We start from the raw sequence: 23,784 nt of genomic DNA, 5'->3' as shown, positions 1-23,784 counted from the left end.
GGTTACAGCAGTTGTGCATGGTTTGCTTGGGCTTTGGTGGGGCCCTGTGTGATATGTTCTAGGACCCAGACTTCCTGGACTACAGCAAATGGTTTCTCTATTCTGTCGGATGCAACCAGTGCATGCCCAGAGGTGAACCCTGTGCCTCCTGGTGTATTCAATGAAAGGAGCCTCTTGTCATATTGTTTATAAAGGTGTCAGTCATTCATTAGTCATCTTTTGACAGCCATCAGCCAATCCAGGGAAAAAGACTGAGCCTTTGAACTGTATACCTTGTTGTTGTCATTGAGGAATGAGAGAGTGCCGCTCAAGAGGTGCTGTTTGAAGAGCGGTAGCTTTTACTCCTGCTGCAGGTGGTGCAGTCTGTTTTAGAGGGGAACACCTTTAGTGTCTGTGCAACATCCATATAACATCTCTTCTGTTCCTTCTTCTTCAGTGGAGGAGTACATATTTGTTTTGATTCTTTGCACAACATAAATTCTTAGGACAGCATTTGATACTGAAGCTGTATCTCTCAAATCAAGACTGAAGGGTCACATATTTAATTCAGAGAGAACCTGACCTTTAAATCTTGCTTTATGCCTAAAAGGAATATAAATACTTGTCTTTTGCAAATTAAATCATATTTTACTTCCCATGCTTGTAACTGCACATTTCCTGATGTCACTTCCTGTTCAAAGTTATCTGCACAGCCAATAAATTCCTCAGACTTCTCCTCTTCATTCAAAACCTGACCCCATCCTGACCCGGCAGCAGTTCCTCCCAGTTTGGAGAGGAGAGGAGAGCCAGCTCGACCTTTGACCTCTCTGTGTGTGTTTGAGAGAGTTTGAGTTTGTGTGTGTGGAGGGAGGGATCTTCTGGCTCCCTGTTGAATCTAGTTTTCCAAAAAGCTTCATCCACTTCTCTGTTGTCTAATGACATGCATTTAGTCCATCCAGCACTAGCTATTACACAACCAACAAACTAACCTGAATATGGCACTTCTTTATGAGTTGCATAAATCAAAATGGAATCTGTGAATGTAGGAAAAGGGGCAGAATATCTGTTTTAATCAGAGGAAAGAAGCAGAGTTCACCCATTGAGCATGTTTCCCCTCCTTTTTTAAATAATGAATGTATTAATGGAGAGAGCATTTGTTTTTAGTTTAGCCTGCAGGCTCTGACACGCTCACAGTGGGGTCTTCACATTTCAAGTGAGCTCAGTGCTGCAGCACCAAACCAAACCTTACCACCTCACAGCCTCATGGGCTCTCAGTAATCTTCCTACACTGAGTGTTTTCAGAGTGATCATAATTACAAAACCACATATCAGTGGGTAAGGCAGTCCAACATAAGATTACATTTGTATCTTAATACTTTAAAGCCATGAAGAGACAGAACTGCACAATATGTGCAGAGACTAAATAATCCCTGATGTCTGCAGATTATGGTTTAACATATGTGTATATGCCTTCATCTTTTTATAGACCAGTTCACAAACAGGGGGCCGAAATTAAAGTAACAATATAAAAAATTGGAAGACATGGATTTTCATTCCTATTTTTTCATGGTGGGCACTTCTCTATTTCATCCAGCCGAGGTTCAACTTTGGTCAGGATTTACACGCACGTGCTTCCAACACATTATTAGAATAAATCATAAATTAATATAATAAATGCAGCATGCTATTTAAATCAACGGACGAGGGTGTTTTTTTCCTCCGTATTTAAGTTCCTAAAACCTCCACGTAACTCACGTGCAGAAAGTGGAAGCCTTTGTCTGCTTCTTATCAACCTTAAATTAATTTCGATCATGGAAAGTCTTGAAAATCTAGGATGACTCTTAATTCCAAAAGATCGCATTGCAATGCGGATTAGGCAATAAAGAAGCCCCCTCGGTGCTGTGAGTTTTATAGGCAATAAAATTTAATTATAGAGCCAAGAAAAGTCAGAGCTTTTGGCCTGGAACTCCAAGCAGGGAATTCTGACTGCAAATGCTCTTGAGAAAAAAAATAATGCAGAGGCAATAAATCTCTTCATCTGGTCAGATAAATCTTAAAGGGGTTATACAGGAACAAGAAAATAACTTTTTCAAGTAAAGTGAAATGACAAAAACAGAAACACAGCAGGATGCTGCTGCAAATTTAGCATCTACGCTTTTTCAGTTATTTGAATTTCATAGCTCTGTGGTTCATATATCCGTCTGGTGGATTATCTTGGAGGAGTTTGGGATATAAAATCAAAACACGGACATAAAGTTTTACAATATTTTGAAAAATATCCTGTACTGAAAGCCTTTCTTTCATCTTTATTGGAATATTGTGAGCAACTGTTTAGGGTTATGAACTATACATTTTCATAATTCATTTCTGAAACAGGCAATGAATATATGTTCGGCTTTTATGAACAAACGTACTCGCAGTATAAAATAAAACCCTCGCGCTGCTGATTCCAAACAAGATAAAGTTTTATTTGAAGAAACATATTGCGTATAGTATGTAATATAGTGTGTGATTCATATAAAAATATACTTTGTCGGCAGCATACACAGACTCAACTGATCTCATTTTAACTTACCTTTTTTGTAAGATTAATTTATTCCCCCCACGCTACAACTGAAAATATGAACTGGAATCAAAACAACCATGTTTCAATAGCTCAAGTTCTGTAGGTCGATTGTTGTGAGAGTTTCTGAGAAAAGGTCAAAAGTTTGGGATGATAAAGCCAGAGGGCTTTGTGTGGAATCTGACAAACTGGGGGAGAAAGAAGAGGAGGACGATGAGAAAACGTGGAAATCCTGCAAACAGACATCCAGGCTCGGGGAATGCTCATCATTGTCCGGGCCTATTGTCGACGCACAGATTGGAACAGTGGGAGCCAGATTTAGAAAATGTTTCAGATTTTTCTCATTGCTGTTCAAAGGCGTGCCAGCTGGGCTCTGGCGCTCTGCATTGTGTACGTTTTGACACTGTTGTGCAGTCAAAGTGCTCTGCTCGAAATACCTCTCATCCTCTGAAGCCTCCCTGAAAAACTCATCCTCCGGCGCGTCGTCCTCGTCCTCCAGGCCCGCGTATTTGCCTTCACTGTCTCGGTTCTCTTTGCTGTGCGTTTGTCTTTTGTGCTTCATCCTGCGGTTCTGGAACCAAACTTTCACCTGCTTCTCGCTTAAATCCAGTAACGCGGCTATTTCCACGCGCCTCGGTCTGCACAGGTATTTGTTAAAGTGGAACTCCTTCTCCAGCTCCAGGAGTTGGGTGTTGGTATATGCGGTCCTCAGCCTCCGAGATGCCCCTCCACCGCCAAGAGCACCCTCTGGAACCTCTGGTGAACCTGAAAACACAAACCACAGATTCGTTTTTAATCACAAGCGTTACAAATAAAGCATTGTGTGTATCTGTGTTTGTTTCAATGTGATGAAACTTATGGCAAGCAAGCGAGAGCGAGGAGGGGGAAGATTTATGGGCCCCGGCAGGATATGATGGGTCTGCGTGGACAGGACAGCACGGAGGGTGAAGATTAATGCACGTGCCAGCCGCTGGCCCGTGTAAGAATCATCTATCACTCTCCATTACTGTCAAACATTTACACTCTTACACTGCATCACAAGGCAGTGCGTTACTTGATGAGATTACGCATGCTTAAATCAAAAATTCTGTCCTGGCTACAGGGGACACCAACTAGGCCCGGGACGCAGCTCCTTTTTGCAGAGGGGAAACCCTCAGACAAAGAGGAGCCTTCTAACTTGGAGGTTATTAATCATCGTGTCTTGCCTTGGGGGGAGAAGTGAGGAGGCGAGGAGTCAGTTTTTGAAGCAGAAATCTGGCTTCTCTTGATGCTCTTCTTCTCCTTCATCCATGGGTACTCCGGTGGTAAAGATGCAGCCTGCTCCGGGCTGCAGCCTCTCAAAGCCGCCTGCTGCTTTGAGCGGCTGTGGCGTGGGTGGACGCCTGGGTTGAGGCCGGGGATGCTCTGCTCAAAAGGAGGAGGAATCAGTGTCGAGTGTGAAAGCGCCGAGCTCTTGATTGATGAACTTTGAAAAGCATCACCGACAGGGTTAGTCAGAGATGTCAGGCACTCAGCGAGCGACGGCTGGCTGTTGATGAAACCACTCTCTCGTCCAAATCCGTAATTCATCTCCTCCTGGTTGTCTGTAAAACTTGGAGTCAAATCAGATTAATTGTCAATTGTTTTCCATAAACTCCTAATCTGGAAATAGTCGTATGGGGAGACCTGTATGCCATAAAGTATTGCTTTCATGAGGACATAGTCGGGATTAGACCTTGCTGCTTGTCACATGATTGCATCTGCCCAATGACAATTTGGGGTTTTTATCAAAAGGAGCCACTGTCCCCTGTGATTGATCGAAAAAGTCGGAGGGGTAACGCCTCATTCCAGGGGTAGGGGTTGCTTTATTTACACATTTTTGGGGGTCAGTTTGTTCGCTACTGCCCCCTTCTCTGTCGAAAAAGCATCCACAGCCGTGCCTTCTTTTTGCGCGTCCACGCTGGCACAGACTACCTTTCCTCGGGGTCTTTACGCACGAGTCGCACGGGCGCGCGCCAATGTGGGCGCATGTTCTCTGTACGTTTATTTCCAGGGTGGCACCCCACAAATCATTTCAGCAGTCACATTTGCGTCTTATAACGACGCCCACAGTCGTTATCAGCGCCAGGGCGTTAATCTTCCGCGGACTGTTTTTTTTAAAGGTTTTCTTGGAGAGGAAGGCTACACCAGACATCCAGCAACATGTCCACCCCTCCCCCAACTCACACATACACACTACACATTAGAGAGAGAGAGAGAGAGAGAGAGAGAGAGAGAGAGAGAGAGAGAGAGAGAGAGAGAGAGAGAGAGAGAGAGAGAGAGAGAGAGAATTCGTTGTTTTCTTTTTAAAATTTTGGTGAAAGCTTATCTTCACTTGACTCCACAAGTTTCTTTTCAAAGACAGCTTTATACTGTAATTATGTAGAGGACATCTAGTTAAAAATATTTTTGTCGACTTAGAAATTGATGTTTAACGGGCATTGCCAATGTTATACAGTTCACAGCTCCCTATCTCACCTTCATTTGTATCTTTTAGATTTCGCCTGTTGGGGTAATATTGAGCTATCATCCATTCACTTTAGCATTATTGGCTCTAACATGGTGGACAGGGGGAAATGATTTGCCACTGTAGTGTGAAGCAGAGGAAAGGTGGGGATCTGACGGCTGTTTATTGCTTGGGCTCTAAACAAAGAGCCCTGGTAGCCTGCGCGTGATCAATCTTTCTCGCCAAAAGGTCTGACAGCTCGCTGCCCTAAGAACACATTTAAACCATCTAACACTCCCTTAGATCATACACGGCCAGGAAGAGGACAGTCACTTTCTGGGTAGGCTGGAGGAGAAGTTTTCAATATACAAATGTAGGGATTTCCCAATGGAAGCATGGATGAGGCGCACGGCCATTACGCGTGAATCTTTTTTTTTTCTAGGGCTCACGGTTAAATCAGAAACGCATTCAAAGGTGAAGCTTGGCGGTGTTTTTTTTTCGTTTGAAAGGGGATTAAATTATACATAGAAGAAAGCAGAGGACTTGCTTAGCGGTTCAGAAACGAACGGAGCAGCTTTCACATACCGTCAATTGTTTGCTTAGGTGAGTGGGTGTTGGCATTGAGCAGAAATCCCATTCAGTCTCATACCTTTCTGTCAGAAACCCTGAGAACAAGACTTTCTCTGGCAGGGTGGGTTTGGGAAAAATCTAGTTTTACCACATGTGTTTTAAATGTTTGTTTGACCGCTTACAGCTGTTTATTTGTGTATAATTTTTATGTTTGAGGTTCCTCTGTTAAAAAAAGACATTTTCACCTGATGTAGCCTAGACAATCAAATAATCTAATAATGGTGATGAATATGTTGTGTTATTTGCTGATTGAATATTTAATTTAACTAAAATCTAACACATTTCTCTGTACTTAACTTATTTTCAGTAACACAGACAAATCAAAGTAACAAATTTCAAACTAACTACTAAATTTCATTGTTTCCTCTTTTTTTTTTTTTTTTTAAATGCCTTTAAATAATGGATTTTTACGCCATAATAATATGTCCAGAGTGCGTAGTTTAACTACTCATGTATAGAAACAACAATAATACAAAGAGACAATATGTTTTGAGACCGAATATTTTTATAATGACTCTTAAACATGACGCATATTTTCAATCTTGTATTTTGATTTATGTTACTGTTCTTGTGTCGCGCTGTTCGGATATGAGATCCACATTTTGCTGTATGGTTTGAGCAGACGCAGACACGGGGGACGGTGTCTGGAAGAGCTGCGCGCAGGAGTTGCACGTTTCCCGTCTGTTATGGGACAACAAGGGACATCTGGGAGGCAAGCAAGCCAAACCGCAACCACAGACGGATTGTTAAAAAGAAAATCAGTCACCACTCTGACCCTATTTGTGTTTTGGATATGATTTGGATTTATTTGAGTGTAATGGTGAGTTTCAAACCTGCCCAATAAAATAAAAAACTAAAGCAATTGTGATCTGTTCTTTTTACAAGACGGTCAACATTTAATGCCAAATTTTGAAATGCACGAATAGCAAAAACACGTTTATTACACATTAATTACACGTTATGTAACAGCTGGTCAAGTTTACTTGGAACTATATTTTTTGAAATTTAACTTCAAGTTTTTTAAGTGTTAATGGCGAGGCGTTTACACGTCGTTGTCACTATTTTATATCACATATCACATCATCTTCAGTTTGGGCAAGCTTGTAGTCCTTCTGGAAAACACATTTACAGCCCTGTGTGTGTGTGTGTGTGTGTGTGTGTGTGTGTGTGTGTGTGTGTTTGTGTGTGTGTGTGTGTGTGTGTGTGTGTGTGTGTGTGTGTGTGTGTGTGTGTGTGTGTGTGTGTGTGTGTGGGTGGGTCCAGGAAACAAAGCAGCATCGTTCCCGTCAGGATTTCATTTCATTTCACAGGTTTATTTATTGAGCCGCCTGGAATCATGGGAGAATTTGACAGATATCTACTCCAGGCACGTTAAAGCGCTGCAAATCAAAATGCTCTGAATGGCGACATGTGCAGATCTATAGTGATAACTGAAGAAAAAAACACAAATCACTGATACGGTCATTGTGGGGGATCTCTCCTGGTTCTCAGAAAATCAAAGAAGACATGATAATAAAACTTGTGTGATCACAAAGAACACCAAACATACTGCCATGTCACTCTTTCTGCCATGTCTGCCAGTGTAGGCCTCTATGTTTACTTTCGGTGGACAAGTGAGGTATAAAGGTGTGTTTACATATTTTTGGAACGCATTTTAAACAGATCTTAAGCCCATAAAAAATAAAAATGACACTAGAAAATTCAATGTGGGATTGAAAGAAGCAAACCTGAAACGCAAAAGGCCTGTTTTGTTTTTTTGGAAGACTGCCTATATCAGATTGTTTAGAGATTAATAATTTCCAAGACATTTTGCGTAAAAATGTTATGGCCGTTTGAAAACATCAACTGTAGTATCTTAAACCAACGTCTGCTTTCAAACAACATTTTTTCTGTGAGGATCAGACGCTAGTGCTCCTGACTTTCCTCCCCTTAACATGTCCTCTGGAGTCCACTCAAGGCCTCCTCTCACCAGCGGTGTCATGGGGTTTGATGTATGGGGGTTATGAGAGGTCACCTCAAGAAACTTTCTGTTTTCCTGCTGCATGGCCTACTTAACATGGAGGATACCCATACAGACACACACGACCTGATGCTAACAGCACATTTATTTATGTCATGTCATTGTATCATATCAGATGTGACATCTTATCATGTTTATGAGATACAGGTATGTCAGTCATTTTGATGTCATCACATTTTCCCAAAGAGGTAAGGACTCATTAGAGGCATGTATGCAGGGGCGTGTCCAGAGAGGCTGTCAGGAGTGGCACTGCCTCCAGTGAAATCTGAGAAACCACTACAGGTGCCACCCGAATATCCTAATCTATGACTGGTTGTTGTCCTTGTCAGAGGCGTCTGCTTGCACTTTTTGCAGTAGGCTATTTTAAATTGTGACTTTGGACAAACATATTTTGAAGCCATTAAAGAATTAGGCTTCAGTTTTTAACAGCTGATACTCGGTTTCTTGTCAAAGTTAGAAAAAAAATACACTTTCAATTTATATTTGTATGAGAATTAACTGTAAGTTAAAGATGATATGATAAGTTGAGACAGAAGGGGTATATTAAAACTATTCATTAATGTGTGTGCACATACTTTATGCTACCCTTGCATGACCAGTGCTCCAGTTGGGCCACCCCAGTCAAAAAGCCTGGACATGCCCCTGCATGCGGTTGACCTGGGGGGGGACAGAAGGGGGGATGGGGTGAGGTAAATAGGGAGGATTTGGGAGGACATTCAAAAAAAATCAGGCAGGGAGTAAGGAAGGGTTTTGGGTATTCCTGATTGTTTAGAACCTTTTGGGGGGCAGCTCGTGCAGCTTTTAGGAAAGGGATGTGTTGCTTTCCCTCGAAGATGTAGGTTTGTATGAGTGTGTATTATCATATGTGATCACTTTGTCATTTTATGTGCTCACACATTGATCCTATGGATAGAAATACAATTGCCTTTTAATATCAAATCATTAAAAAGGCAGTCACGTCAAGTAGTTGAGTTTCTTTAGGGACATTCAGAATTCTGTGATTATCAGACATGCAGGTATTCTTCTAAACTAATTAAAAGCACAAGGTGGACTCATTTGAAAAACGTTTCTGTACTTTTCTCCGTAGCAGCAATAAAATTTCAAGAATCCCTGGCCAGACTTTAATGAAGTAAGGATCCGTCAAAAAACAATTTATGCCACAGATGACGATACAGAGATACAGAAAAGGCAACGCAGCAGGATGTGATGATCTACAAGAGAGACGGCACAAGAGGTGCAGGTCTGTAATAAATAGGGAGTGGCTCTTGGTGGGCCCTGAACGCATCATGCAGTTTGAGCTGTGGAAATTGGCCTCTGGCTCCACCTGCTGGCGATCAGTGCGCAGCAACACGCAGCTCAGAGACCATAATGATGACATGTTCATCTTTTGTTTAGTTTAGTTTAGTTTAGTTTAGTTTAGTTTAGTTTAGTTTAGTTTAGTTTTGTTTTGTTTTGTTTTGTTTTGTTTTTTGTTTTTCACAACATTTGATCAGGTTTTTGTTTTTGTGTTTGCTTTTTTTATAATTTTTTTTGCATCTATTTATTTATTTAAATTTGTTGAAACTGCTAGAAAGTTTTGTTAGTTTTTTGGTGTTTGTTTGTTTGTTTTTTTGTTATTGCCATTTTATTCCTTGCTGTGTTGTGGATTTTTTGGGGGAAAGCCATTTCAACATGACAGTGTGTGAAACACGTTTTGTATGTTGACTGCTAAGCTCTCAGGCGACCGAACAACAAACGGATGTCTCTGCACTGAGACAGTCTAATTGTTGTTGGACGGTTGTAAAGTAATTAGACGTTTTAAGACAGACCCATCTGCAGTCCTGCCGCACCCCACAACTCCTCCTTCTACTCAATGCGCAACTGTGTTTGTGTGTGTGTGTGTGTGTGTGTGTGTGTGTGTGTGTGTGTGTGTGTGTGTGTGTGTGTGTGTGTGTGTGTGTGTGTGTGCTTGAGTCCTATCTTACAACTATCTCACATCTTTGACTGCTAGCCTGAGTCCCATTAGAAAAGCTGTCCCAGTGCTGTCACAGAGTCTCTACATGCTTTCCTGTTTTCACACCTTATAAACAGAGGAGGCTGTGGTTGTGGTTTATTGCACGGGGGCATCCAGCCTAGTTTGTGGGGAGTTCAAAGGCCGAGAATGTCCTACAAAGTTATTTTGAAACACATGTTGAGATTCAGACAAGAGGAAAGTGCAAAATGAGCGATGAAAACTGGACTGTGTGTCTCTGGTGCTTTAATTTGCTCTCACTCTGTCGTCACAGAGAATTTGAACTGGTTTGAGAAAGAAGTCTGAAGTTGTTACAGCACTTTGTATTTTTGTGAAGTTTTCATCTAGTCTGTCCACAAAGAAAATCCAGGTTTCTGTGGCCCTTTTTCATTGTAGTCTCGGCCTGCATTTACATGTTGGTCAAACGGAATACCTTGACTGATTACTTGGATAAAAGATAAGCTTTTACTTCCACTAGTATGTTGCAATAAAATATAAATATTTAACAATTTTAAATAACAAAAATCAGTAATCCTGTTGAGAGAAAACCAACGTGAACAGGCCTCGGAAGGTGTTGGTGTGGTTCGTGTTCGCCATGGAGCTCAGTGGAACAAAACGGTGGACGAAAACGTCCATTTTCAAACAAACAAGTTTAAGCTGTAGGCCTACAATTTTTTTTTCTGAAAATACAATTTTTTGTATCATGTCATAGAAATGAGAACAGAATTATTTAACCTTTAAAATGTTTTAAAATACTCTGAACTTGTATCATGGACAGATCAACTAATTTAAGTCTTGACATATTCATTCATACTTTTAGACAATTATATGTTTCAAATATGATATAAATAGGTTTTAGTTTTGACTGAAATAAATGTAAAATTATGAACACGTAGAAAATATGTGAAGTGCCATACAAACTACTTTTTATTGTGGATGAAACCAGGAACGTCGAGGTATTTAAAGTGTGCACAGTGTTTTCACAAATGGAACCAAACCCAACGTTTAAAAAAAACATCTATATATTACAAAAACAATAAGTTAAACAACGCAAATAGGTAGCTGAGAGACATTCAGAAAGTCAAGGATCATTGCATGCAAATATCAAATCTTCTAGTTAGTCCACTATCTGTGCGCATAACACAACAACATCTAAAGTCTAACGAGACAAACATGAACACGAGATGTTACAAAAAACTCCAGCTTTGCTTGAACAACACAAACTTACAACAACATGTGTAACAGGTCAGGAATATTAAGTACAGACCCCCCCCCCCCCCCCCCCGGCTCTAATTCAGCATTAGTCCAACAAACACAAGTTAACTGTTCCTCCGCCGGTCTTTGTTTTCTTTCTTCATCTTCATCCTGCGGTTTTGGAACCAGATTTTCACCTGTCTCTCGGTCAGATTGAGGACTCTCGCTATCTCGTACCTACGATCCCGTGGGAGGTACATATTAAACAGAAACTCCTTTTCCAGTTCAAGAATTTGGTACTTTGTGTAGGGACAGCGCTTTTTCCTGGTGGGCTTTGCGTGAAGCCAGTTGGATGATGGGTTGTCTGAAAACAGGGGTGAAAAATGTTCTGAGGACAGGATTCAAAAACAAGAACAGGACAGTATGAGGAGGACGTGCTGTTCCAGACAAGATTTTTATTTGGGGTTCACTTTTAATCTGGAGATAATCCATTTTTCACCAAATCACGTTGATTTGTCTGTGAAATATGACAATAAAGTGTTGTAGCAAAATGAAGATTATGCATACATTTTATTTAACAATGATTCATGCATAAGCTGCAACACTGTCCTCCTGTTTGGGCCTTACAAAAATGTGCTATTTTTACGCCAGATGTCTAACTCATTCAACTCTTCTTTCCGCATCCTCGAGCTAGTAATGACATTTTCTCTTTTCTCAGAACATCTTTGCATGACTATAGACTACAATGGTGTCTCTGCACTGCTTACTTGTATCTGTCTCCCTCTTCTCCTCCACTGACGGGCTCTCCTCCCCAGCGGTTTCATTCGTGGACGTAGTCTCGCATGGAATCTCCACGAGAGATGCTTCGTTTCCAATGTCAGACAAAAGAGGTGCGTGCGTCTCCAAAGTTGTACATTCAGCACTACCAACCAGAGGCTCGGGTTTGATCTCATAATGCATGGCTGTCGATGGTAATCCCGTCAAACACAGGGACGCGGAGACCGGATCCAACGCCCAGGAGCGCGTAAACATGCCATCGCAGTCTCCACTGTAATGGTGATGAATGTAGGTCGGAGCGGCTGTATTTGGAGGGTGGGCCGAGATTGGACTCCAAGATCCACCAAAAATAGAAGATTTCGCCTGCAAAGGGCACGACTCCTGTCCGCCATATTCCGCGAGCATCGCCTGCTCCACCCCTGCAGCTGATGAAAACCTCGGTGCCATGTCTTCCTGCTCGGGAAGAACAGGCGAATCAATGTAAAAACTCGTTCCCAACGTCGACATTGCACCAAAAAATAGAAGAACGGGAGTTTTAAAGTCCAGAAAGGAAGAGATAAACCAAATTCATTGCATATAATGCGCTGCTTTCTGCGCCAGCGAGAGGCTCAATGCGTCCAGTAAGTTGAACCTTGCCCAAGCCTGGATAGGGCGCCCCAAACACGTGACCGTGGGACAGAACAATAAATAATAAATCAGCCTGCTGCTCAAGTAAATGGCCACCATTTTCCCCACCATATTTTAATAGCAAATCCCCGCGCTTTTATTGGGGAATTTTACATTTTACTAGCAATAAATGTTATGATTTTTGTCAAGAGATCCCATGTTGGCGTGATCGAACACAGTCGTGATAAAGAGGGTAACAGGGGAGAAATACATTCAAGTCTGTAATTGCGAAATCACTGGGTAACATTAAAAATCAATAAAATCGGTTTGGATTATTTTTCTTTCAAAATAAGAAGGAGATGTGTAAATTAGATCAATCTATTAAGCCATTTGGAAAATATTTTTTTATTTCATGGTGGCTGCTGAATAAAGAATTCCAAGACTTTAAAAATAAGATTGATTAAGGAAGTTTGTTTAAAGCACTTAGTTTTACAAAATTAAAACACAGTGTCGGACAGTTTCCAGGGTGCATACTGCAGCGTCTGCTGGGTTTTTTCTGCTACTTTGAAGGCGGAAAGCAGGGTGAGGTTATTTGGGTGCTATATAACAGTTCTTTTTTATCACGGGCAATTGGGTTGTTTTTCTTCAGGTTACAACCTGACTGTCTAAGCTAAATATCACCAATAAAGCTCAGCCTTTGTGTCCTTTCTCTGGCGCAGGCAGACGCATCCGGCATTTCCTACGGCGAGGCAACTGGCAGACTGCAATGATCATAACCGAGGCCTTGTCAGTCCTTCCCCCCTTTGCGGGACTTATACGAGGCTTAATCCTTTCATTCCAGCCTGAATCTTCACTTCCTGCTCTTTAGCTCGCCAAAGATTCTTTACAGGGATAGTTTTCAATTAAGACTGTGGAAACTTTGCATGTTTCGTTTTATTTCAAACGCATTCATTACAAAAACTATGCAAGAGCTTCTTTTACGCACAATAACAACAGTTTTTACTGCACGTTTTTGAATATTATTGGTACGATTTTAAAGCAGTCTGAGCAGTTATTCATAAATCCGAGCAGTAATTTAAAGAGATTCACTTTTCATGATGCGATGAGTTTTACTGAGGTAATCAAGGCAGTTTCGTGTTGTGGGAGAAATATTATAGCCCAACAACATGAGACTACCTAAACCACTCTACAGCCCGCTCTTCTCCTCAGGAATATCTGTTACACAACATCACACATGTTTTATATTCTTGTTTTTTTCTTTTAAATGTGTAGTAATTATGTAGCTTCATGACCCATCTATGGATCAATTCTGTCAATTTTTGGAAATCGTGAAAGGCGCACAGGATAATGTTCCCACCAGCTATATTCAGGTTCAGGATGCGCGCAAGTTCTCAATTGATTCTGAAACATTTGGGCAGTTTCAGTCCAGATATGTCGTTAATTTAAAATGAAATCATAGCATATTTGGAAAAAAATGTCTACTGTTTGTCCGATTTGTACAACAGGAGGGACCTTTTTCAAACTAAAAAATAAATTAGAAATTTGCAGTGATTAAAAAACGCCTCTGCTTTTGCTGTTTGGCATAATTCTGTCAAAGACAAAAAGCCTCCAAGTGTGTGCAGCCGCCAGATATCCATTACAGGCCCAAGCTGAAAGACTACTACTACTGTAATAATATTTACTGTTCACAAAGCCGAGCAGCTCCAAAACATAGAGGCATTAGGAGCATGCACTACGCCGCTGCCAGCTGCAAGATTTAAACAGCGCACAGCACAGTTCCCACAGTCTGTCTCTCTAAATGAAATAAGAAGTCTGCAGTCGCAGGGATGGTTTTATTAAATTGACCAGCAAAATGTGCAAATATTCATCAGACCTCTCAGGTTTTTCCCTTTTTTTAGCTGTCACATGAAGGCCTTCATGTAACTGTAGCACAAGTATCCCAAGGGTGAGTCCAGCATGCAAAGTCCAATGGTTCCCTCAGGGTGAATCTACAAAATGAACACGCCTGAAGCTTTGAAACATTGTAGTCACAGTCTGAACATTTCAAACACAACGGATCAACGATACAAATGGAGCCATTTATAAATACAGACATGGAAACAAGAAAGAGCAACAATCAATAAGTTAGCAGTAGGGTCCTATTTTTCCATGGACATTCTCACAGTTGGGTTGGGGGGCTCTGCACAGGCGCCCTTGCCATGGATGGAGGAGGGCGCCAAAGACGCAGAGAGAGACAGTCTCATGAGAAACTGAAGTTGCTGGAGAGCTCTCGGATCCTGTTCTCCCGGCTCATTTTTTTCAGTTTCATCCTCCTGTTTTGGAACCAGATTTTGACTTGCCTGTCAGTGAGGTGCACACTGCGGCTGATCTCCAGACGCCGCTCTCTAGTCAAGTACATGTTGAAGAGGAACTCCTTCTCCAGCTCCAAGGTCTGGTGCTTGGTGTAAGGGCAACGCTTCTTCCGGCCACTCTTTGCTGTGAGCCAGTTGGCCGTGCTCTCAATTTTCCCATCTCCTATGAAGAAAACGAGACAGGATATTATAGGCAACAGGTGTGACAAAACAAACAAAATATCTGGATGAAAGCCAACAATTTGACAGAAAAAAATGAACCAATAAAACCCATAAATCTTAATCTCAATATATATCTAAAAACTGGTACTCTTCAAATATTTCTATTTTATGTTTGAAATATTTTTTTCAAATTACACTGGTTTAGCTGACTCCTACCATTCTACTACAGAGTACACCCCGTATAACGACTCATCCCAGTCTTATTTGATTTTATGGATATTTTACGCACAGCCACATATCTGTTTGGACATCAAATGCAGCAGCAATTCAGCATTTTATCAGAGACTTCCATTTGCCCCACAGCAGCCTGCAGCTAACTGCAACTTTATTAAGACATAAAACAAAGCCTGCACAGTGTTGAAATTATAGCAAGGCCTTAGATGAAGAAACAACTCAAACCATTATCGAAACGGGATGACTGTACTGGCCTTGTTGTTGCTTTACGTTAGACAACTAAGACATATTATTATTGCTTAAATGTAGAATATTTATAATGTGCCTTTTTATAATCCTAATCTTAATTCGTTGCATTATAAAATAACCCCTCGAGCCGAGGCTGCATGGAATTGTGCTTAAGAACAACTCCAGCAGTCTATCTGTTGTCTTAACAGCTAGAATAGCTCTGATCCTCTGCTCTGAATGGTCACGTTCAATTTCGACTCATGTCTGATAAAGCTGTAAATACCCGATAAACGCGCAACTATGTGTGGCTGACTGTTGACCCAAATATTTATATTCCAGCAAAACAAATAAGAATCCACACTCATACATTCCTATGAGTTTGGAAAACACACAGGGAGCCTTAAAATAAATGTTCATGCTGTTCGCAGTCTGCTTTGTTTGCAATGTTTTTCTACTCTTATCTGCTCTTCACCTTTGACGGGCTTCTCTGGACACTCCGCCATACAGGTCTCAGCAGGCTCATGAGAGGACGAGCTATCTGAGGAGAGCCGGCTGTCCTCCTCTCCGGCCGGAACGCAGGGTGCAGGAACAGGCGCCTCCTCGTGGCTCTCCCTCCGCTCCGGCTCAGCAGAGGCAGGCTGGGAGGGCTGGCTGTCCGAGCGCGCAGGTCTCTGCAGGCTGAAGTGGTTCATGTTTGGCTGGACATCTTGGTACAGCCTGCTGGAGGACGTGTAAGTCTGAGACAAGCGGAAGTAGCCCGGGACCGGTAAGGTACTGCCTGTGACCGGGCATGATGCGCTTGAGTAGGAAATGTCATCTACCGGTGCTCCTTTAGGACATTTGTCAGACTCGTAGAGGCAATACGCGCTCTCCTCCTTTATGCTCGGGGAGAAGGAGCACTGAGGCATATGCTGGCCACTGCTGGGCTGATCCACCCTGCACGATCTCGACGCTTCCAGCCACGTTTCCATCCCTTGAACATACGGAGCAGCGGACGGGATCACGCTTTGGGTGACTGGCTCGTTATTACGCTTGCCGATCCCCGGGAAACACGATCCACCGGAGAGTCCATATGAGTATTCCGACGCCGGTGGCAAATACACGCCGTTACTTTGGTAATATGAACCACTGTCGGTTCTCACGTTGATTAAAGAGTCCACAAAGAACGAATTTCCAGTCTGGTTGTTGGGGCATGTCATCGTTGTGGTGTAATTTGACGGAGGATGAAGATAGCCCTTTCTGGCTGACATTTCTTGTGCAAAACATTGCTGAATAATTACTGATACTCACACTTCTCACTGTAGCCTGCAGCCAATTAAAACAGCAGGCGACCAAAGACTCCTCCCAGTCCGAGCAGGCAGCTCCACTGTGTCAGAGATTTAGTTTTAGGCTAAAGTAAAGAGAGGACTGAGGAGGAAAAGTGGTGCATGAGAGGCTTTAAGGTAAAATCTTTAAATCTCACATTCTGAGCCTCGATCACCACCTGTAAGCCTCGAACAAGCTATGTAAATTTATAACAACAACCCCTGTTGGACAACCCAGTTGCTGAAAGCTGTCTCTAACAGTTATGTACAATGCAGAGCTTTATGGCCACTTTAACAGCACTGTAAAAATGAAGGGTGCCTCTGAGAAGCTCAGGGTGCATCAAAACCCGAAAGGTCCTCTGTGACTCTTTGGTGGAGAGACTTTTAACCCTTTTTGTGCTGCTTTAGCGAATTATCCTGACTATTTTCAACATTCCTCATAGACTCACCAAAATCAGAGTGTTCTCCACTCACACGCTGGTAAAAACAACAACAACACACCTATCATTCCCATACCGGCCCATATCTTATCTGGCTGGGGTGCGATTATTGGAATTACAAACTTGATGATTGCGTCCAGACACCTTATACTGCAAATACTCCATGGAGTCTTTATAAAGGTGACGAACGGGCCTGCTGTAGGCAGCACAGCCGAACAAAGCCCTGGAGCTACATTCGTCTCAATGGTCGCCTAACATCAGCAATACTGCAAAAAATACTTCCATGTTGCACAGATTAGAACTTGCTCACTGCAAAAAAAATATCCTTTTGCAGTGAGCAACCTCTGCGAAATCGTTTCTGCACCTTTCTGCTCACAGTTACTTTAAAAACATACAAACACACAAGGCCAAGGCCTTTGCGCGCATTAGTACTGTTATTCATTTTTAGGCAATTTCAATTTAATCTCAAGGTAATACTATTCGTAGTACTATTACTATTCGCACAATATTCCACCATTCAGCATCCCAACGTCAATTTACGTTTAATTTTGGATTATTATTTATTGAATATGTTGCAGATACTCACCTTTTTTTCTGACGCATTACTCTTTGTCCCTCTCCTGATATTTTGTATATGCTTCTCAGTCAGAGGGGGGAATATAGATACAGGAAAACCTGGTTCGATTATAAAACTCGTTCAAAATAGCACGTAACTTTTCTATGTTATTCACTCATATAGTGTATCATTTTTCGGCGTGGGGTGAGGGTTTGTATTTTAGATAGAGAAAATAAAATGACTCATCGTTTTTCATTAAAGTGTGCCATGTAAGTGACAATAATCATAGTAGATAATAGGACACACGCTTTACATTAAAAGATAACAATAAATTAACACAGATCTTCGTCCTGGACTGCTGCCACAGTGACAATAAGATACAAAGTCATACTTCAGCCCATGCAGGCTAAAAAGAGCGCCAGAAGCGTTAGAAGCTGATGACTCCGGCCTACAGATTTAGGTCAGCAGTAAAATGTCTCCTAAGGTGAGTTTACTCTGAAATACACCATCAGCCAGGCCCTCTGTCTGGAGCCTTAAAGTCTACAAATTAGAGTTATGTACAGATATTTAATATGGCGTCAAACCTGCGGCAGTCTGCAGCCTCAGTGAATGATAATATTCACCCTTTGGACACTTCCTGTGATGTTTCAGTGGGCGCTGTGTGTGAGCTCTGCTTGTATTATTAGCACCATAAACCTTTTCCCCCTATTTTTTATTACATATGTTTCATGTTTTAAATGAATGTATAGAAGTTAATTAAAAATATCAAACTTACTTGATACCACAGATCGTTATTTCTCAGTGCCAGGGCGCACGTACGAGCACTCGCGGTTACATTTCCATACCAAACTGGGGGGGGGGGGGGGGGGGGGGGGAATCTAATTTCCATATTATTTAACTACTTAAGACAAATCCCTTGTGCATAAAATGAGGCACGATTTCGGTTTGACTGATGTAAACTGGTGTTATAGAAGTTTTGAGACACGCACGTAAAATCCAGGCCTTCGTGATCTAGTTTCTCTGTGCTCATTAGTATCTCCAAACCTCTGCTTAACTGCAACCCGATAACCAGCGGTAAATCTAATGCTTAAAAGACACATGAAGATATTTCTTTCAGACTTTTACTTGATGTTATACGTCTGCAATGCATTCCTTAAAACAAAACGTCTGTTCATGGCATGAAAGCATGAAACACAAAAACAAACAACTTAATTATTTTTTTTTTATCTCACACACTCTGTGATCATAAGGAGTATCTTCATAAAATTGGCGTTCTTACCTGAATTATGAAATCCTGAGGCGTTGGCAAATTTTAAAGCAGCTGAACTTCGACTCAAACTTCTTTTATATCTCAATTCACGGCAATGACATTGATCTGTGCAGCGCCACCCAGTGGCCACAGACAAGGCATCCTTAAATCGCCACACAACACAAACGCAGAATATTCCGACCACGGTAAGAAGCTGAAACGAATGACGACGCAAAGGTCCGTGGACACAGGCTTTGAATGCTCCCAGCCGCTGTTTTTCAGCCCCTTAGTCACAGTTAATAACCTTGGTCTCAGACGCTTTATTGCACTACACTCCAAATGCTCCAGACGAAGCCGCGTTTTATGGCCAAGTTACTGGAGCAACTGGGAGGATGTGCAGCAATCAAAGCGGAATTCCTGGGAGCCTCACAGGATGCACAGTATAAGGAAGGCATCAGGGCCCTTATTAGCTTATGGCCGGCCATTCAGATTGTATTCAGGGGCCTGGTGGTGGACATAATGCCACCTGAACACTGTCTTTGGCCACCCTTATACGCGCGAAGGCATCCTTTTTACTTCCTTTTACAGGTTCATACATCCCCATGAGCTAACTTCATAGCCTGATGTACCAACATCTAGATTTAACAACTTCAGATTATAAACAAATTACCATACAGATTGTGAAGGTTGTAATCTTGATTTTGAGTCGGTTATCCTCCTTATTTACCCCTGACGTCACCGTCTGACGCACATATCTTCTGGTGGATTAACTTTCAACAACTCTTTAGAGAAGGGCATAATCACACAAATAGATTCATATTTGTGAATATGAAAAGAGTTGGTGTGTTCCATCTTTATGCAATCAAAACAAATGTTAAGATGCAGTTCACGTTAGGTCAGAAATGAGCCTTTAAACAGAACTGAATGAAGACTTTGTAATGGATATCAAATAATATCTGCAGCGGATCCCGTTCCAAGCCATGAGGGATAAAATGTGTCAGACCTCCACATCATTCACCTGATACCATCCACGTGCTAGTGTATAAAACTATATGTGAGATCAGGTTTCATCTGGCTGCTTTACTGCTTTATAGGAGAATAATCCAACTTTACTGCTGTGAGATCAACAATCGCTGCCACAGAGGGTCAGATGTTAAATAGCAGAATTAAATGCAAGAACTGGTGTCAGCTGATAACTTTGCTCATCTTGTAACCATGCGGCACTGACTTGAATTTTTTTGGGCCAGTTGATCAGCGCCAACAATGTCAGCTGAGATCTGATAGTGATTCCAAGGCACACAAGCAGAGTTTTCCAGTCATAGGATTTATATTTGTACAATAAAGTTAAAAGATTAAGAAAGAAGCAGTTGTTTGTTGTCAGGTTTTTGGCCAGAGTGTGTGTGCGTCAGTTTTATTAAGGTTATTAAATATAAACAGATTTTTTTTAATTGCAGGACCGTAATCTCTGCGTTTGTTATTAAATTACACAGGGTATTAAGACACAGCTGGTTTTACGCGTATACGCACACCATACGCTTAACGACAAGTTAAAAACTTGGATATTTGTTGATTTGAGCAAGAGGAATAACAGACCTATAATAATAATAATAATAATAATAATAATAATAATAATAATAATAATAATAATAATAATAATAATAATGTGTTTAATGACAGAATATTGCATAAATAGTCAAATTCGTGATGAGGTTTGGCACATCTTGTCCAGGTAAGGTGTAGATTTGTGTTGCAGATTTGTGCTGCTCTCGAGTCTCTGTTTAGTCTTTATAGCAGGGGGGTTGTTGTGTAGTACTGTAAACGGTCTCTGTTCAGTTTCTTCTCCTTCATCCTCCTGTTCTGAAACCAGATCTTCACCTGGCGATCAGTCAGATTGAGCATCCGTGAGAGCTGCAGCCGCTTCTCCTTGTTGATGTAAACGCTGAAAAAGAACTCCCTCTCCAGCTCCCTGATCTGATACTTGGTGTACGGACATCTCTTCTTGCGCGTCCTCTGGCCACCTGAAAAGAGACATACAAAAGTAAAAGTAAAAGGTCAGTTGATGAGATTCTGTAGGCACATCACAAAAACTAGAAATTATGGGTCTGATTTCCTGCTTGAAGCAGCAGCGGGGGTCTGGGCTGAGCTGAGCTTTAGAGTTCAAGTGTTTCACTCCACTCAGGCCTGCAGGACTCGGATCTGTAAACCAAGACTGGACTTGATGGGGGGGCACGTGAAGGATTGCATGTCGGAAGTTGTGAAAAACTGAGTGAAATGTGTAAACTCACACTGGCTGGATTTGAAGAGTGAGGGCCTTTAAGCAGTCATGGGTATCATGTATCTGATATGCTTGTATCGCGCGCATTTGATTTCACTCTGTGTAAAGAGCTGTTGTTTCAGTGTAAGCGGGACACGGAATGCCAGGGAAAGCAGTTGTTGAATTAAATCCTTACAAATCCGATGAATGTACAAATATTTATCTTGAAATGAGATGCAGGGTTTAAGCCTAAATCTGGCGCACAGTCAGATTTAAATGCCTCAGCAGTCCACTAAAGCCAACCCGGGATAAACAGAACGAAACATCCAAAATATACATGTGAAAAGAAATATTAGGATGAAAGTCATCTTAAGCAAGTAGGCACAAATACGAGAGCTTGAACGCCATGCCTATTGAGTTTCTACAATGTTTTGATGACTTTTAAATATTGTATAATAGTTTAATTTGCCATTATATTGGCATCCAGTTGAAGTTTACAGGCCAACTTTAAAAGTAGGCTTTATTTAGGAGCAAATTCGGAGGGAAAATGATAAGATCTACTTTAACATACTAAAAGACAAGCTTAATGCCAAAGTCTTCACGGCCAATTTCAATCCCAAGCACGTGATCTTGTCGTTTCTTACATAGTTTTGTTACAGGGGAAATCTGCAGGCCCTCCATAAACCTTCCGTGCTTATAAAACAGCATATAAAACGCTTTAAGAGCAGCGCGTAAGATGTTTCTCCTGCCTGCATTCAGCAGGCTATACTCACTGCTGCTCCTGCTCTGCTTCTCCTCGCTGTGACCGGAGGTAGACTTGGGACTGAAGCTCTCCGCCGTGTCCGAGCCCGCGTGCGCCGGAGCTGGGCTTGTTTTGGCTGTGTGTCTGTCCGAGTCTGCCGCTGATTGTGCTGTTGGCGTCGTGCTGTTCTCTGCGCTCCCATACGCGGTGTCAAAGAACTGGTCGAAAGCCTGCGGAAGGACGCCGTTCCTGCCAACACTGCCATAGAAGCCCCCGGGCGTCTGCGTGGTGACGCCGCTGGAGTGGGTCGCACTGGAGCTGCCTTTCACCAGGATCTCTCCCCCCCGTGAGGTCGGGGTCGTCCAGCCGTCCCTGTGCGCGATGTCCTCGGTGTAACAGTGCGTGAGGCTCCCCCTGCTGTGGTGCCATTTACTGGAAGCATCAATCCCATAGTCCCTGAACGCAACATCTCTCACGGACGGGACCTGTGGAAGCGCTGAGGACTGGTAGGAGTATGTAACGGGGCATGAGGACTGGCTTTGGGTTAAATAGTGAGGCAGACCCGAGAAGTCTGCTCCGGAGACGTAATAAGTGCAACTGGGTAAATACATATTAGAGGCAGGGATCCGCTCATCAAAATCCATATTCTGCTGCTGGAAAAACGTTCCTATAAAAATCCGCTCATAGTTCCTCCGCGCGCTGCGCTCCAGTCACTTTGAGGCGGACTGCTGGAGCAGAGATCCTTAGACGTACAAGCTGACGTGGGGATCCATCTCTATCCATTCCTGAGGGCCAAAGCCATGTGACCACTGGCACAAAATGACAGCTAGCCTACGCCTCAACGTGTAGGCTATAAGAGTCAATGAGTTTATAAAGCAGACATTTGGCTGTATGGTGAAGGAAAAATGCAGTGAGGGAATTACGCACAGAAATGGTTTGCGTTATTTTGAAGAGTGAGTATTTAGAGTGCTTTTTTCTGTTGTAGGCCTAATTCTATCCGGCTGCACAGCCATCGTTAAAGTAGCCTACCATACAATATAACATGACAAATCAAAACAAGTGAAATATCAATATTTAAAGCTGTTTAACCTGCTAACTTGTAACTTTTTAGTTCCTTTTGCAGGGCTAACCCTCAACTTAACCCCAATCTTCACCTCTGTGGAGACATTTCAAAGATCACAAATTTAAACAGAACACTTTGTTGTGTATTTTAAGTCTGATTATTTTGGCACGAACGAAATTCGGGGTATTTTTTTATCATACATCATATGTTTTGAAAGCTATTCAGAATTAAATAAATCAAATTTAAATTATGTCACTATTGTACCAGTGGCAGGTATGACTTTGACATAGCTGCCAAGGCTATATTTAGACTGATGTAGTCCACAAGTGGCGGAGCAATGCGAGTCATAGAGCACTTTTGTCAGGCATCAGTCCACTCTGGCAGCCGGGGAACACAAAGACAATTGTCTTTAAGTAGAGACTTAGAACATCTGTCATGTGTTTGTTTGGACCAGCATTGCCAGCATGCTAAGCTCTGCAGACTTAACAGAATGTGTTGGTCATTTTATGCAAATATTTTTCTGTGTGCGTAAAAGATGATAACTAATTTTAGAAAAGTTCACATGTTTCTCGGAATAAACATACTCGGAGCACGTACATGTTGTGCCTCTTCTGTGTGAATTAAATATAAGAATAACAGTTTGAGAGGACCAATCACAGCCTGGGTGCAGTGCGTGTTAGTGTGATCAGCTGTTATTAACACAGTCACGCCGCAGCGACTGAGCATGCGTTTAACGGTGGATGCAAACACATACATGTTGTTTATAGGCCATGAATACTAACGATATTTAGCGGGGCGGCTCCACTCTTTGAACACGGGCTTTTTTCCCCACTGCAATCCATTTATACTTATGTAAATAGGCACATGTGTCACATATCGCTTATCCGCTTTTTGCAACACATTTTGAATTCACTCCTCATCCACCAATGCCTGGATATTTGACACATTATCAGTCTGTGGATGATTTTACCCTAACAC

At 42.0% G+C, this 23,784-nt stretch overlaps 4 protein-coding genes across 6 annotated transcripts; all 4 read right to left on the bottom strand.

Moving 5' to 3' along the window:
• Positions 1 to 2,470: 2,470 nt before the first annotated feature.
• Positions 2,471 to 4,421, bottom strand: hoxa2b (homeobox A2b). The gene is made up of 2 exons (XM_034698147.1): positions 3,748 to 4,421; positions 2,471 to 3,307 (listed from the first exon to the last, which is right to left on the bottom strand). The coding sequence occupies exons 1-2, from the start codon at positions 4,109 to 4,111 to the stop codon at positions 2,628 to 2,630; spliced, it is 1,044 nt and encodes a 347-aa protein (XP_034554038.1). The 5' UTR covers positions 4,112 to 4,421; the 3' UTR covers positions 2,471 to 2,627.
• Positions 4,422 to 10,930: 6,509 nt separating this feature from the next.
• Positions 10,931 to 12,361, bottom strand: hoxa9b (homeobox A9b). 2 transcript variants are annotated; one of them, XM_034698114.1, is made up of 2 exons: positions 11,608 to 12,361; positions 10,931 to 11,228 (listed from the first exon to the last, which is right to left on the bottom strand). In XM_034698114.1, the coding sequence occupies exons 1-2, from the start codon at positions 12,122 to 12,124 to the stop codon at positions 10,966 to 10,968; spliced, it is 780 nt and encodes a 259-aa protein (XP_034554005.1). In that variant the 5' UTR covers positions 12,125 to 12,361; the 3' UTR covers positions 10,931 to 10,965. The 2 variants fall into 2 exon arrangements, with proteins under 2 accessions (XP_034554005.1, XP_034554006.1); XM_034698115.1 differs by having other exon boundaries at positions 10,931 to 11,204; positions 11,608 to 12,356.
• Positions 12,362 to 14,036: 1,675 nt separating this feature from the next.
• On the bottom strand, positions 14,037 to 16,448 carry hoxa10b (homeobox A10b). 2 transcript variants are annotated; one of them, XM_034698051.1, is made up of 3 exons: positions 15,671 to 16,448; positions 14,563 to 14,737; positions 14,037 to 14,211 (listed from the first exon to the last, which is right to left on the bottom strand). In XM_034698051.1, the coding sequence occupies exons 1-3, from the start codon at positions 16,446 to 16,448 to the stop codon at positions 14,139 to 14,141; spliced, it is 1,026 nt and encodes a 341-aa protein (XP_034553942.1). In that variant the 3' UTR covers positions 14,037 to 14,138. The 2 variants fall into 2 exon arrangements, with proteins under 2 accessions (XP_034553942.1, XP_034553941.1); XM_034698050.1 differs by having other exon boundaries at positions 14,098 to 14,737.
• A 3,955-nt stretch (positions 16,449 to 20,403) lies between these two features.
• Positions 20,404 to 22,521, bottom strand: hoxa11b (homeobox A11b). The gene is made up of 2 exons (XM_034697107.1): positions 21,775 to 22,521; positions 20,404 to 20,765 (listed from the first exon to the last, which is right to left on the bottom strand). The coding sequence occupies exons 1-2, from the start codon at positions 22,385 to 22,387 to the stop codon at positions 20,533 to 20,535; spliced, it is 846 nt and encodes a 281-aa protein (XP_034552998.1). The 5' UTR covers positions 22,388 to 22,521; the 3' UTR covers positions 20,404 to 20,532.
• Between the last annotated feature and the right edge of the window lie 1,263 nt (positions 22,522 to 23,784).

Source organism: Notolabrus celidotus, chromosome 12 (assembly GCF_009762535.1).
Source record: "Notolabrus celidotus isolate fNotCel1 chromosome 12, fNotCel1.pri, whole genome shotgun sequence".
NCBI lineage: Eukaryota > Metazoa > Chordata > Actinopteri > Labriformes > Labridae > Notolabrus > Notolabrus celidotus.
The sequence above is the reverse complement of the archived record's forward strand: the minus strand, read 5'-3'. Positions and strand labels throughout refer to the sequence as shown.